The 15,586-nt window shown below is 39.5% G+C and overlaps 2 protein-coding genes and 1 non-coding gene across 4 annotated transcripts; 2 read left to right on the top strand and 1 right to left on the bottom strand.

Annotated features, from left to right (window-relative positions):
• Positions 1 to 219: 219 nt before the first annotated feature.
• Positions 220 to 301, bottom strand: TRNAS-GCU (transfer RNA serine (anticodon GCU)). Its single transcript has one exon. It is a non-coding gene; the product is annotated as a tRNA-Ser (tRNA).
• A 755-nt stretch (positions 302 to 1,056) lies between these two features.
• Positions 1,057 to 2,515, top strand: LOC103976746 (peroxidase 59). The gene is made up of 4 exons (XM_009392061.3): positions 1,057 to 1,336; positions 1,410 to 1,592; positions 1,684 to 1,849; positions 1,941 to 2,515. Exons 1-4 carry the CDS (start codon positions 1,112 to 1,114, stop codon positions 2,357 to 2,359), a joined length of 993 nt encoding a protein of 330 aa, XP_009390336.2. The 5' UTR covers positions 1,057 to 1,111; the 3' UTR covers positions 2,360 to 2,515.
• A 1,274-nt stretch (positions 2,516 to 3,789) lies between these two features.
• Positions 3,790 to 15,320, top strand: LOC135610540 (uncharacterized). Of its 2 annotated transcripts, none has more exons than XM_065105185.1 (8): positions 3,790 to 4,003; positions 4,328 to 5,398; positions 7,132 to 8,470; positions 8,683 to 8,962; positions 12,660 to 12,767; positions 12,848 to 13,126; positions 14,016 to 14,159; positions 14,610 to 15,320. In XM_065105185.1, exons 2-8 carry the CDS (start codon positions 4,360 to 4,362, stop codon positions 14,796 to 14,798), a joined length of 3,378 nt encoding a protein of 1,125 aa, XP_064961257.1. In that variant the 5' UTR covers positions 3,790 to 4,003; positions 4,328 to 4,359; the 3' UTR covers positions 14,799 to 15,320. The 2 variants fall into 2 exon arrangements, with proteins under 2 accessions (XP_064961257.1, XP_064961264.1); XM_065105192.1 differs by having other exon boundaries at positions 3,807 to 4,003; positions 4,325 to 5,398.
• The last annotated feature ends 266 nt before the right edge of the window (positions 15,321 to 15,586 follow it).

Below are 15,586 nucleotides of genomic sequence, written 5' to 3'. Positions count from 1 at the left end.
ATAAGACACGACGTTCAATAATAAATATTCTAATTTATTTCGATCATGTCAAGCGACAATAAACACAGGTAGGGAGCGCTGTGGCTGAGGGTTGCAGCCTGTTGGCCAGCAGAGGGGCCATAGCTGCAGCGCACCTTTGGTGATCACATCACTACCAATCTCGGATTGCAGAAATGGATGTCAGGATTAGGCATACGGGTTTGGGGGAAAAAATTATGTCGTCGCCTGAGAGATTCGAACTCTCGCGGGGAAACCCCATGTACTTAGCAGGCACACGCCTTAACCACTCGGCCAAAGCGACATTGTTGGCTATCGATCGTAATAAACATAAATAAATAAAATTATCAGTCGTACCAAACTGCAATTCTTCCACGGCAAATACCCTCTTGTCAAAGACCATATTATCCAGCACGATTTCTCTAATGCCCTGTGGAACTTAAATGCGAGGTATACTTTCTGTCAGCTTAAGCTTAATGGTGATGCAACTCAAATCTCATCATGTTATTACAGTAGCTTATGAGTTAAGTTGATTCGATTTCTATTGGTTTAAGCTTTACATGGATCCTAAGGTTACGACTACGGCACAACCATTTAATCTTAGCACCGGTAGTCACGGAAAGTGAAGATTAGCATAAAAGATACGAAGAAGAAGAAGTAGAAAAGCTTTTGCATGGCTGCAGTAGATATCCGAAACGTGCTGGAACTATTCAAAGCACGTTTGCAACATGCTACTGCCAAATCGTATACGTAACCCGCAGCCAAAGCAACCCAGCGTTGATCTTTTCAGGGCACTAACTTGTTAAGTATTTTGGATAAATGTAGCACCACTACATGAACCAGTGGAAGATGGCAAGAAACCAGCTCTCCTGATCTCTATCTTCCTTTCTGTGGACCTTATTTTACTCCCTAATCCAAGAGGACCGCATTACAACCCGAGTTTATGCGAGCTTACGTTCGCCCCACCTCGATCCACAAAGCAAAAGTAAGCACAGCCTCCATTTTACATTGCTTGCTTATTCTCTTCGTTCGTTCTATAAATATCAATCCAAGTTATCCCAGTATGACATGAACCGGAACTCGCCATCGTGTTGTGTGTTTACAGCTAGAGAAGATGAAGGCTTTCACATATACTACTTGCAGCCCTTCGCTCTTCGTGGTTTTGATGGTGTTGTGTCTGAGCACGGGTGTGAGCTCACAGTTGACCACTGATTTCTATGTTACGAGCTGCCCCAATGTGTTCAAGGTGGTGCGACGTGTGGTTGTTAATGCCCTTAAGAATGAGATGAGGATGGCAGCTTCTCTTCTTAGGCTCCACTTCCATGATTGCTTTGTGAATGTGAGCTTTGAACTCTATTGTATTATTTGATTCTACGACTACTCTGGAGTGATGTGTTTCCCTCGTCATGCAGGGATGCGATGGCTCGATTCTACTGGATGGGAGTGATGGTGAGAAGTTTGCTTTCCCGAATATAAACTCCGCGAGGGGATTCGATGTCGTCGACAGCATAAAGACGGCTGTGGAGAATGAGTGCAATGGAACTGTTTCGTGTGCAGACATACTTGCCATAGCAGCAAGAGACTCGGTCGTGTTGGTAAGTCCTCCATCGCATTCCTCGGTATATGTAATACTTCTTGGCGAGAGTGGATCGCTATCCATGAATTCATGGGTCTGCATGAATGCAGAGCGGTGGTCCTACATGGAAAGTCCTACTTGGAAGAAGAGACGGGTTGGTAGCCAACCAAACAGGAGCTAACAGTAACCTTCCTTCTCCATTTGACTCCATCAACACGATCATATCCAAATTTGCTGCGGTCGGCCTCAACACCACCGACGTCGTCGCCTTGTCGGGTTCGCCATCAACTCTATGATCAGCATCTTATATAGCTTGCCGCTCTTGTGTTCGACCTAATGGCGAAGCTTCATGTGGACGCGCATGCAGGTGGGCACACGATCGGCCTCGCGCGGTGCGTGACGTTCAACAACCGGTTGTCGAACTTCTCGACGACCGAGTCGGTGGACCCGACGCTGGACTCCAGCATGGCGGCCGACCTGCAGGGCCTTTGCTCACAGAGCAGCGACGGGAACGCGACCACGGCGCTCGACCGCAACTCCACCGACGCGTTCGACAACCACTACTTCAAGAACCTGCTGAGCCAGAAGGGACTGCTGTCGTCGGACCAGGGGTTGTTCTCGAGCGACGAGGGGGTGGCGGCCACCAAGGGACTGGTGCAGATCTACAGCAACAGCAGCAGCGCCTTCTTCAGCGACTTCCTGATCTCCATGATCAAGATGGGCAGCATCAGCCCCCTCACTGGTTCTGCAGGAGAGATACGCCGGAACTGCAGAGCTGTGAACTAAAGATAGCATCGGATCTATGCAACTACGACTCAGTTACTTTTCTGTATGCAAATCTAAGAGGTTAATCAACAAGCATGATGTTGATGCAAGCCACTGAGTTTGCATCTGCTGTGCGTTCTACCTCAAGTCAATTCCATAAGATCTTCCTCTTTGCTATCTCGACATCAAATCGATCATACATTACATCAAGATGTAGAGAGATTGAATCGAAAATAAGTATAATATATAATGAATTAATAAATGGTGTAGCCCACGTCTTCTTTCCTTTTAATAACAATTAATGTAGAGACAAAAATGTTGTGTTTATCGAATCTTATTACGAGATTAAAACAAACAACCCTACGATGATACTGAGGATTGCTACGAAACATTTAACTTGTTAAGTAGTAAAATCTATCTATTTGTTTACCTACCTACGTTTATATCAAGTTAATTTTAGCGCACTGACGAAGTGTTAGATGTTATCGATACGTTCCTAGAGTTAATTTTAATGTTGAACTATTATTTATTTATTTAGAAAGATAAAATATTCATCTTCAAACAAGACAAATTATGATTAATTTAAAAAATATTACTATCCTTCGGACATTTCAACGCATTAATGAAAATGTTAGGTGCTATTAATATTGAACATAATTGTAATGTTGAACTGTTATTTTAAATATAAATATCATATTATTCATTGGTTTACAAACAAAGAAATGATGGTTGATTCTAAAATTAGTTTGAATCATTTCTATAAAGATGCATTACTGAAATATGGGCTATTAATTATCGGATGATTTTTCTTGAAAATACTCCTAGTGCCCAAGTTTTTAGATTTTTTTTTCTAATATCCTAAATAATCGTACCACCTCCTTTTTTTTATCTTTAATATGGATTGACATTAATCATGAGTTCTTTTAAAGTTCAAATAGGTGATAGTATCGTTTATAAGCATAACGACTCAACCAATGAAAGCATAAACCCAAATGCATAAGCACAACATCAATATTGTCGTGACTATATGTAGACATCGATCTAATTCATAATATTTATTCAATAGCCTTTAGGCCAAGACCCTCGTAATCGAAATTCTGAAAAAGATTTAGTATCCCTTCAACTACTTCAATCGAAGGATGTTAATTTGCATCCCGATGGAAAGCAACGGGTCTCACGGTGACAATGGGATAGAGGGGATGACAATGGATATTTTGGGTATTAGAGATGAAAAAAGTATTAAATAAAAAAAAATAAAAACGAAAAATATTTATTTAATTTATTAAAACAAAAATATTAAAAAGAAAAAAAAATCAGGAGTTTATTTTAAAAAGGAATATTCATTAAAAAAATTCCCGGGACATTAAAAAAAAAAAGCCTGCCAGCCATAAATTATTATAAAAATTATTCGGACATAATATTCCGTTGCTGCTGCTGCTGCTGCTGCTGTTGCTGTTGTTGGATCGGCAATTAGCGCAGTCCTCGAAATCAAATCGAATCGAGCCATCCCAAATGCCGTCCACCTCCAACACCTCCATCCCCCTCCTCCTCCGCCCTTAATGTCGCGGGATTGCGCTGCTCTCCGCCGCGGGAACGCCTCGCCTCCCCTCAGCGCCACCGCCGAAGGTTGCCGGGGCCCGCCTCCTGCCCGTGGCTCCTCGATCCGTGAGTCTCTTCTTCCCACGTCCCGTCTTTGCTCAAAAAACTCTTACCTTTTCCCTTCCCTTCGCCCCGGCACTCGGTTCCGGACGCTAGGGTTCAGAATGGGACTCCATGGTTCGTGTCCGGCTCCGATCCCGAGGTGGATTGGCCGCTGGATTCACCGACCGTGGGTTCTTTACATTTAAAAAATGTGGTTCTTGAAAGCTAGGGCTACGGTTTTGCCTGCAATTTGTTGAGGATCTATCTGTTTTTTTTTGGTGGGAAGGGAAGCACGAGCAAGAAAATAAAAAGAAACTCTTTTCTGCTCTCGTTTTGGTTGATTAGCAGGCTTTTCTTAGGCGGTCTCTTCTTTCTGGGAGATGGTGGACTCGGTGGATGTGGTGTTGGAATTCTTGAGGAAGAATCGGTTCTCGAAGGCTGAAGCTGCATTGCGGGGGGAGCTCAATGCTCGGCCAGATTTGAGTGGGTTCCTTCAGAAGCATCTAGCCGAGGAGAAAGAAGAAGTGGGAAGAACCGTTGGAGAAGTTAGCAGTGTGAGTGCAGAGAGTTCGAAGGAGTTCATTATCAAGGAGATTGAAGTAGGAGGGATTGGAAATGGATTTGATAGCAAGAAGGGGTTTGGCCTTGGTCAGGATAGGGAAAGCGGTTCAGTAGATCTGTACCCTTGGATTTTTAGTTCAACTAGCAGTACTTCCAATTTGGTTTTGAAGGATACAGGCACCATCGACAACTTTGCTGATCTCTTGATTTCAGAAGAACCGAAGCATCGGCGTGGTTCTTTTGCGGTGGAGAAGAGGGATCGTGTCTTTTGTACTGAACCTGATCGGCCAGAAGAGCAAAGGGCTTATGTTATGTACAAAGATAAAGCTGAGGTTAAAGTGAAGCCTGAAATCGGCCAAGTTAGTGATCATAAGGACAACTCTGCTGACATTCAAGACCATTTTCTTGATAACCTGTGGGTGAAAAGTGAGGATCCTTTGAAGGAATGTTCTGTGAAGACAGTTTTTCCATTTTCCACTGATAATGCCTCGTCAAGTTATGGTGGACATGCTAATGAAAGGACATTAAAACTTACCGTCCATAACGATGACATTAGGGAGTCAACAAAACAGCAGCCAGATGAGATGAGTGGGTCATACACTTCCGGAAAGTCTCAAGACAGTGTGGAACCAAAAAGTTTTAAGAATTTTGATTTACCAGTTATTGTTGAAAATCACAGGGAAGAACTGCCAAGGCTGCCTCCTGTAAGGCTGAAGTCTGAAGACAAGTTAGTCAACAGTCTGTGGGAGGAGAAAGCTGATCATCATGGATCTGGAATGAGGCTATCCAATGCCGATAATACCTTTATGATTGGATCATACCTTGATGTCCCTGTTGGGCAGGAGATCAACTCTTCAGGTATGTAATGGTTGAGTGATGTAAATATGATCGTTGTGTTGGATGTTATACAAGTAAGATTAACTAAGTAGAAGATTATCCTTCTGCAACAGATAAGGGTAAAATAACCGTCCACTTTCCTGGCATGGAGCATGACATGCTTCTTGCATTGCATTTACTTTTGATTTTTTGAATATTTTCTCTATCCACTGCAGAAGCATGCATTTTCGAGAGTGAGATGCATCAATCTAAGTAGGAATTGAATCTTTTGTAGTTTTGCTATCACTGCTAGAATCATAAACAACCCTGTAAGATGCTTGCTGATGATCCGTTTGAAGGACATTATGGCAAGCCCACAATTTGCTTTGGAGAAAGTTCCATGAAAGTTAAAGTTTAGCATTTTACTACCTGGGCTGTGGGAACTTTTTGAGTCACTGTCATTTGTTATTTCTGGGTAGTGAAATAGGGTGAAATCCAATGTCTTGGATTCGACACATAGCATGTACAAAATCCATAACACTATGATAGTATACTAAAAACTTTGCTGATTATAGAGTATGAACATGAGCTTTTGCCTTAATATAGCTTAAGAACAAGCTGAAGTTGTATGTATAGTTTCTTAGCCAATAATTGCCCGGCCTTAGAAGTATACTTAGCCAATGCATTTTTTAATTTTTTTGATTTTGGATTATTACCTAATTCTGTTGAAATATTTTTGGTGCTACAGAGTTTAGGGCCAGCCATTTAATTAATAACTGCAAAAGTATCTGCTTAACAGTGCCCATAACTCATCTGCATATATATTAATCTCAAAGGTCTGTATTAGTATTCCTTGAAAGTTTTTGGTTGGTATGGGGTTATGGGCTTCTCAATCCTAATTTATTTTACGATTTTCCCCTCTAATTTCGTTCTAGATTTCCTTGTGTTGATTAATACACCTCTTGTCCTCTCCAAGTAAATGTGGTTTAGGACGTGCACCATATGTAGTTGATAGTAACTGGTAAAATTTGGTTTTTTGAGCCAAATGTTTCAAAACTTCCCTTGTTGATCACAAAACTGTATAAGTCGAAAACTAAAATTTTAAGCACATAACTATATTGTTATAAAGTATTGAAAAATCTCAAAGATGATCCCAGAATATCTCGTACAAAACTGTAGAAGTCGAAAACTAAAATTTTAAGCACATAATAACTATACTTGTTATCAAGTATTGAAAAACCTCAAAGATGATCCCAGAATATCTCGTACCACTCTTTTCTTAGGTAGTATAATCTTGGCCTCTCTAGAGGAAAGTGCCTTTCCTCTGTGGGATCTTGCTAGGTTCTTTCAAAGTGGGTCTAAACACAGTCACTTCTGTTAAAATTGGTAAGTTTAAGCTGATACCTGATTTTTCGGGTTTTGTTACATGGATAACAGAGCAGAGACATTTGGCTGAAACAGAGTAAATCCTGACCTTCCGTCTTTGTGAGTTCAAATGTCCCAGTATGTTTTGGCAGAAATAGATTCTTTTTGGGGGCCAGAACCATGAACCTTGGCTTGCTTTTCCCAGTCCCATGATTCTCGTGATGAAGTTTCTGTTCACTTTTGACCTTCTAGAAAACTGATTTTCAAGATTTATTTGTTGATATTTTAAGGTGGGAATGCTTTGAAGGTGTTTTGTTGCCACACTACATTCTAATTGATTGATACATATGATCTCTTTTCTTTTTAATGATAATCCACTGTTTCTTCAAAATTTGAAATTTTTATAACAGGTGGCAGGAGAACAATTGGAACTAATTGGCTGTCTGTAAGTCAAGGTATTGCTGAGGATACTTCTGATTTGGTATCTGGTTTTGCTACTGTTGGTGATGAATCTGTTGACTACCCAAATGAGTATTGGGATTCTGATGAGTATGACGATGATGACGATGTTGGATATACAAGACAACCCATTGAAGATGAAACCTGGTTTCTGGCGCATGAAATTGATTATCCAAGTGATAATGAAAAAGGAACAGGTCATGGAAGTGTGCTTGATCACCAGAACCAGGCTCCCAGAAAGGATGACGATGATCATTCTTTTGCTGAGGAAGATTCATATTTGTCAGGAGAGCAGTATTTCCAGACAAAAAATGTTGAACAAGTTGCCATTTCGGAGGCACCAATGGATCATAAGATGCTAGAAATGTATGGCAGAACAGATGAGAACGATCTAATAGCTCATTATGATGGGCAGTTGATGGATGCAGAAGAACTAAGTTTGATGCGTTCAGAACCTATATGGCAGGGTTTTGTCACACAAAATAATGGACTAATAATGCTGGATAATGGGAAAGGTGAGAGTGATGTCGAACCAAGTCGTCAAGAGAATCCTCTTACAGAAGATGATCAGCATGGTTCAGTTAGGTCAGTTGGTGTGGGCATAAGTAGTGATGCTGCTGACATTGGCAGTGAAGTTCGTGGAAGCTTGGTTGGAGGAAGTAGTGAAGGGGACACAGAATTCTTTCCTGATCATGATGTCAGTGCACGAGGCGCAAGGCATTATCCAAATGATTCAACTGATAGCGATTTGAATAGATCAAACAAGGAAAAGATGAGGGAAAATAAACAGAATAGTAACATCTGGGCAAATAAAAAGGATATAAGCCTGTCAGGAGTGAGCACTGGGGGTGGCTTTTCCTTCCTACCTCCATTGGGAACTGGAGGCATGCTGGAGGCTGATTCTGGTAAATCATTATGTTCAAGCAAAGCCCACGTCGTAGTTGGTAACATTGCTGGTGAATATGCAAATGGCATAGTAGCAGAGGATACACTTGCCACTTGGAGGAGAAAAAGCAGTGATTCTTCTCCTGTCAGGAGCTCCAGAGATGAGGTGACTTCTGGTGCTGCTAGATCAAGAAACTCCAGTGCATCATCAGGCTCAGACTATGGCTACGCTGGAACAGAGAGCATTAGTAAAGCGCACCATGAGACAAATGAAATAAGGGAAGACGACCCTGGAGCAACATTAGAAGATGAAGTAGCGGCATTACAGGAGCAAATAAGACAGATACAAACACAGGAGGACGAATTTGAGACTTTCTATCTTAAGATAGTGCATCGGAAGAACAGGCATGCTTATCTTTATCTGTTCCTTTTCCTGGCAGTGTTCTGACCATTGTATAACTAGTCTTGTTCCTGCATTTTCTTTCCACTTCCTCTTCTCCTCTTCGGTGTTTTATTTGGTTTCTTCTTTCTTTGTGAAAAAGGTGCATTCGCTTTTGCTTGTTCTTTCTTGTTTTCTGTTTTGACATTACATTTCCCGTCTTTTTGTCACTTGCCAGAACTGGTTTTGAAGAAGACAAAAATTTTCATGTGGTTCTGAATTCTGTTATAGCTGGACGGTATCTTGTTACCGAATACTTGGGTTCCGCTGCATTTAGCAAAGCGATTCAGGCACATGACCTGCACACTGGTACAGACGTCTGTGTGAAGATTATTAAAAATAACAAAGATTTCTTTGATCAGAGCCTTGATGAAATCAAGCTTTTGAAATTTGTCAACAAGAATGATCCTGCTGACAAGTATCATATTTTACGTTTGTATGATTACTTCTATTATCGGGTGAGTACAATATTATTCTCGATCATTAACTCTTAATTGTGATTCTTATTTGAGTTCATTTTGTTAATTTTTAGTTTCGCTGATTATTAATATGTATCAGTAAACAATTACAACCACTTGTTATTTTTTCTAGGAATGTTTGTATTGCTTGAAAGAGAGGTTTCCACAACAGCTGTGTATAATTTAATATGTTATCATGTTAAGATCATGCTGGAGGTTGTTGTAGAAAATTTAAGTAGAATTTTATATCACCATAAAGGTGAATAATTGATCATAGGACAAGATATACATGTTAAAGTCATCAAAGGTCTTAATATTTGATTTGAAATTGCTAGTTTGAGATTGAGATGATTGTTAAAAAAGATCAATTCCCTTAGATAATAACATTGCTTGTTCAAGAATACATGATTGCATACTACTTTTTTTACTTGTAAACCACCATATATTGGAAAAGAGCTTTCAATGGAGAAATGGAAAAACCATTGGCTATTTTGAAGTCCAATATTGTCACTCCTTACTATCTCATTTTCATCTTTGTTCCTCTTTGATCTAAATAGTTGTTCTATTTTATGCTTTGTCTATTTATAGTTTCTGGTATGCTTCCTGTTTTAAAGCTGATATATTCATCAACTATTAATAACAACAGGAGTATATTGATTGTAACTGATTACATTACCTTCACCCAGTTTGATGATAATGATCCTCTGAATTCTAGTACAAGTAACTTTTGAATCTGAATCATTGCGTTGCTGGTTGCAAAAGGATCCTTGTTTGGTATTTTGGTCCTTTAGGTCAAGGTTTGCAATTTCGGTCGGTTTCAGTGTACCAAACCCTACTCGGTACGGTACGTACTAAGGTGTACCGATAGTACCCCGGGGCGGGGTATATCGATGGTACGACCAAAATAAGCTGAAAAACCTCCAAAAATGCATAAAAATAAAAAAAAGTTAGAATAAGGTTTTTAAGTTAGAAATAAATATAAGTTTAGTATAATTTTAGCAAAAATAATATAAATTAGGAACGAATAGTCCCACATATCTTTTTCGGACTTTAAGGAGTAGCTTTGTAGTACGTTCCATATCGTCTTTCCGTTAGTATTGAATTATCTACAAAAAGATTATTTCAATTGTTAGATTATTTTTTATATAACTTCAACTTTAAGATTCAAATGAATTAAGTAATCAATCGATGGATATACCTGGTTCTACCACAAAAAAAACGATGAGACTCGACGGGCGATGGATCGGGGTCTTCGATCCTATGTATCTGTATGTCAATACGATATGTTTGTCGGACCCAATCCTGAAATTGATCCTACAACATAGTGTACTAATACACGAATCACGTGTCCGAGGCAGCTCCTGAGGCAATGACGAATGTGGCATGTATTGGTGCGGAGCATAGTGAATGTTAGAACCTCTACTTTCGCTACTGATCTATTGCTTCATATCGTATGATCGATCGTCGTAGTGTTGCTCGGAGAAGTATGACCAATTATCACTGTACTACTATTGGCTGTAAGATTCTCCATAATATGATGACTGTGAATACGATGAGCTTCGCTCTGTATCTACGTCGAGTAGTCTCTGTCCCATCTGCTCAAAATCATTCATTGGCTTTCCCTTCCCCTTTCGTACATAAACTTGACCAGTACCTCGTCGAGCTCTATGATCTGAATCTTGAGTGGCATGTGTAAAATATTACTCCTCGGTCCATGCACTACCCTTACATTGTGTAGACGAGACCATCAACTCCTCGGCATCACCGTCATCATTGGTCGAGGCACTACGGTCCACGTTGTTGCTATGTCTATGGATCGAGCGAGTTGTTGAATGCGATTGCGAAGATGTCTCATCTCCCGACTTGATTCTTTCCAACAGTACAGCTGATGCTATTGCCTTCCCTTTTACCTTTGCCTTTGTACGTTGGGTGAACAATTGTGACGTTGGGTCTCTAGTTCCAAGAGCAATTTGACTCGATCTTGTCTGGCTCTTTCCGCCACATCTGACCGAGGGGGATTTTTCGCCAATTGGGGATGTGCTTCTTCTTATTCTATTACCTCGGTAATAAAACATGAAGGACGTTGAAGATCTCCCACCTCATCAAGTAGAGGATCCCCTTGGTTCTTCGCCCTTTCGATCTACTCTAACATCGGTTCTGAATCTTCATTGTAGAATTGTATTTCGACCATTATCGCTCGGTATAGACCTCTAATACTTATTCAGACCTCTGGTAACGATCGGATTTCAACCGTTATCGCTCGGTACATACCTCGTATCGCTTGATACAAGGTCAAGTGAGCGGTATCGCCCGGTAGAGGGCGGTCTACATACCAATATCCTGTCGGACCGATGCATGCCGCCCACTTTAGGTGTACCGGTACGCATCGACACAGATGTTGTACCAGTACGCATCGGTATAGCAAACCCTGCTTTAGGTGTATTGAAATTTGCTGGAACCTTGTTATTTTGTGTATATTTAGTTTGGAAGAACCACGTTATTTCACATATTTGCTCTATCAAGTTTCAAAAGCCTATACAAAATGTCTTGTTAGATCTATGTGACAATATCTCTAGAAGCTTATTGCATCATGGTCCTGCATACGGTTGATTCTTCTTAACGAACACTGCCCGAGTTGGGTAGCTTTTATATAAAATATGTAACATCGACACATGGTGTCTTCAGAACATACAGTTGATGTTGATAAACTTTTAAACGTCTTCAGGAAACAAACTTTTTCGATTCAGAATTCCGAAAACAACCTCATAACTGAATGATGATCATTGTCATTAATTAATTTGAATTATCTTCATCTTCATGTGAAGATATTAAATGTGTCAAGTGCAAGATTGGAAATTAAATTAAAGCAAATTCTTTTCCTAATGGATTTGATACTCATCACGTCTTACAAAGATTTCCATTTTGATCACTGTATTCTTTTTGCATAGAGACTTCACTTGTCTTCTTCATGGTCATTCTCGTGGATATTTTATGATGTATGCCTCTGATGTTGGAGCTTTGATCTATAATCTCATACATTCTCATCATGAGTTTAAATTCTGGGTGGAAGTGTTGAGTGGGTGTCTACACAGTAGGGGCACAGAGCTAAGAGCAATTATGAATTATTGAAAGGTTTAAAGCATTTATTCAGTCTCCGCAGCCTTGGCCTGTCTCAGCCCCTCTAGCACCTTGATTATTTTTTCCCACAAGAAGATATGCAAAAAAAAAAAAAATCTGACTTAGATCATTTGGACTTCAGAAACTAAGATCATATCTCAGTTACATAAATAAAGAAACTGAGCTAAAAAAGTGGCAACAAAAGAGAAACATTTACATTTTAATATTGAATGACTGGTCTTAACAATGAAAAGTTCAAAAGTAAGTTTATATGCACATCTTACTCAGATCTGTCACAGTTTATATATATATATACAACTTTATCTTTAAATATTTAAAGAGGTCTTTTTTGGTACTCGAACCCAGATCTCCCTTGTCGCAAAGGAGCAACCTTACCGTAGTACCAAGGCCTTGGTATTTTTTTTGCTTCAAATATTTTGGACCTAAAGAAGCTAATTTTGTAGATGATGTAGTGAGTTTGGTATTGTTTATCAAATCCTTTTGCATTCTGCCTATTTGTGTATGATAGAGCTTAAAACTTTATTTGATTGTTTTTTATTGATGTTTTTAATTTGTGCAGGAGCACTTGTTGATAGTTTGTGAACTCCTCAAGGCCAACTTATATGAATTTCATAAGTTCAATAGAGAATCTGGAGGGGAGGTTTACTTTACAATGCCCAGACTGCAGGTATGAATTACTTTTGATAAGAATCTTACTGTTCCTATCACACTAAAATTGCTAATGTATGAATTACTTTACTTCTGCAGTCGATTACTATTCAGTGTCTGGAGGCACTTCAGTTTTTGCATGGCCTTGGTCTTATTCATTGTGATTTGAAGCCTGAGAATATTTTGGTAAAGAGCTACAGTCGGTGTGAAGTTAAGGTCATTGACCTTGGTAGTAGCTGCTTTGAAACAGATCATTTATGTTCTTATGTACAGTCACGATCTTATCGCGCACCTGAAGTTATTTTAGGTCTTCCATATGATAAAAAAATAGACATATGGTCGCTGGGATGCATCTTGGCTGAACTTTGCACTGGAAATGTAAGTTTCTGATTTGGAATTTCCCCTTGCAAGTCACTCATTGAAGTTTTTGTTGTTCAGCACTCGGTTCAAATTCGTGCAATCATTTCTTTTGTAGCTTTTCTCCCTACTTATACATTCATGTCTTTTAACTAAGTTGTTTATTTTTTTGCTGTTCTTTCTTTTATTTTATTCTTATACTTGGGAGATCTGATTGTAGAGTATGATTTGGTAGAATTAATTTGTTGTTGTCCAAGGTTAACAAGGTCAGTCTTTGATAAGAAGCATTTCTTTGCTGACAAATTCTACATGCCTATGCCCATCAATGGTCATAATGACACATTTAAGAGAACATGTAGAATCGTGTTGGCCATGTTTCGTCAGGTTTTACACTCATCAAACTCCTTGACTATTGATTTCTAATATTGATGGAAACATGATTCCTTTGTGTTCAGCTTTCTGTGAATGTATCTGCTAGGATTATCTTCTCATAAAGTTGAAACATGACTTGTCGTTGTCTGTTGAATTTACTTTTCTATCCTTGAATGTTTGCCTCATCTTTCTGTCTCATTCTAGGGGGTTTGGAGATGCCAAAATTGGTTCTTCATGTCCATATCCATATGTCATTGTTTTAAGACCAAAAAGGGGCTAAATCTGTGATAGCAAGAATAGGGGGTTTTCATCCTTTCTCTTGACCACGTTGCCTAACAAAGTCGACTGATGGTGCCAAAGGACTCTTCACCATCTATGTTGGCCTTCCCACCCAATAAAGTTGTTCACCATTCTTAGAAAGTTTGTATTCACTTTAATAAGATCTGGTGTATATTGTTCTCTTAAATCTATTAGGTTTTTGGTGACTACATTTTTTATTTTTTGCTACTAAAAGATTTGTTATGTCACTTTTCCACAGGTTCTCTTCCAAAATGATTCTCCTGCAACATTGCTGGCCCGTGTGATCGGAATCGTTGGCCCCATTGACCAAGGGATGCTTGCAAAGGGATGTGATACACACAAATATTTCACAAAGAACCACATGTTATATGAAAGGAATCAGGTTTGAGATCTCTGATACTTGATCTATTACCGAGAATAATCTACTCTGCCTTTTATCTAGTGCTGTGGCCTTCTATATAAACTGATAGAGACACACTGGTCGAGGACTATATATGAAAATTTATCATCTTGCGTATCCCTATTTAGACATATTTAAAGACAACATAGTCGGATGATGCATTTCAGGATGTTTCATCTCAAATCTTTACAATCATTTTCCATTGATGTGGTTGCATTTCAAATATATCCTTCAAGGTTATTGAAAATATGAAACGTAACACATACTTGATGCTTATTCTTTTGACTTTTGCCATGCAATGGCTCTTGTTAAACTAGCATCTATCCTTGTTGGGGCATTTGTTTTTCTCTGTTATCAACCATCATATAAGAAATAATTAAATGTTGCCACCACTTTCTTAAGTGTTGATTTTTCAACTACACTTCCATCCAGGAAACCAGTAGGTTAGAATATCTGATCCCAAAGAAGACATCATTACATCACCGGCTGCCGATGGGTGATCAAGGCTTTATTGACTTTGTTGCTTATCTTCTTGAAGTAAACCCAAAGAAACGACCAAGTGCCTCGGAGGCTCTGCAACATCCATGGCTTTCCTATCCTTATGAGCCAATATCATCTTAAGAGAGAAATAGTGGCTGCATGATCTGCACCGGAGAAAGTCCCAATTTGCAGTGCAAGCTGATGTGTATTTGTGGTGCACGCTAAGCGCAAAAGAAGCCCAAGTATCATTCCATCAGTTTGCTGCTTACTGCGGTGCCTCACGTGCGACAGTAGGAGCCGACTGCCATTTGGGGTGTAGTTCTGTTGTAATCTAACTTGTTTGTCTTAAGCCAGAATGTAGTTGGCATGCACTATGTGATGCCGTTTATGGAGAAAGCACCATGTCGTGTTGTATATGATGTGATTAGTATGAGGCCTTACGAAATGTCGCTGGTTTTGTCCCGAGTCTTAAACATCTGTTCTGCAGTGTTGATGGCTTGTTTCGAGAAGATTTTGTGCTAAGAGGAGCTGGGAGCATGTTTTTTCTTCGATCTAATGTGCTCCAAGGGCTGATGTTCCAACTGTAAGCTCTGCAGCAGGAGTCGTAGGCAATCTTAGTTTAGAGACGTTTACATTCTTCAACTATTTGATTAGTTCCTTTTACCTTGTTTGTTGTACATGGAATTAATTTTCATGGAACATCACAAATTTAAGGTTTTTTTCTTTACTTTATAGAAGACTATCAAGTCATAGAGGAAATGTTTTCCTCTTTTTTTTTTCTCACTTCTTACTTAGCTAGTAGCTATTCAATTGTGTGTGACTTACCCGTCAGAAACGATAAGACACCCGGCAATAATCTTCTATCGGAGGTGGAAGCTTCGTCTCCTTTCGAGATTTATTCTGTAAGATGGTTGGTTCTTTGTGCGTGA

The sequence above is a fragment of the Musa acuminata genome, chromosome BXJ1-2 (assembly GCF_036884655.1).
Source record: "Musa acuminata AAA Group cultivar baxijiao chromosome BXJ1-2, Cavendish_Baxijiao_AAA, whole genome shotgun sequence".
Taxonomy (NCBI): domain Eukaryota; kingdom Viridiplantae; phylum Streptophyta; class Magnoliopsida; order Zingiberales; family Musaceae; genus Musa; species Musa acuminata.
This window is presented reverse-complemented; position numbering and strand designations above follow the sequence as displayed.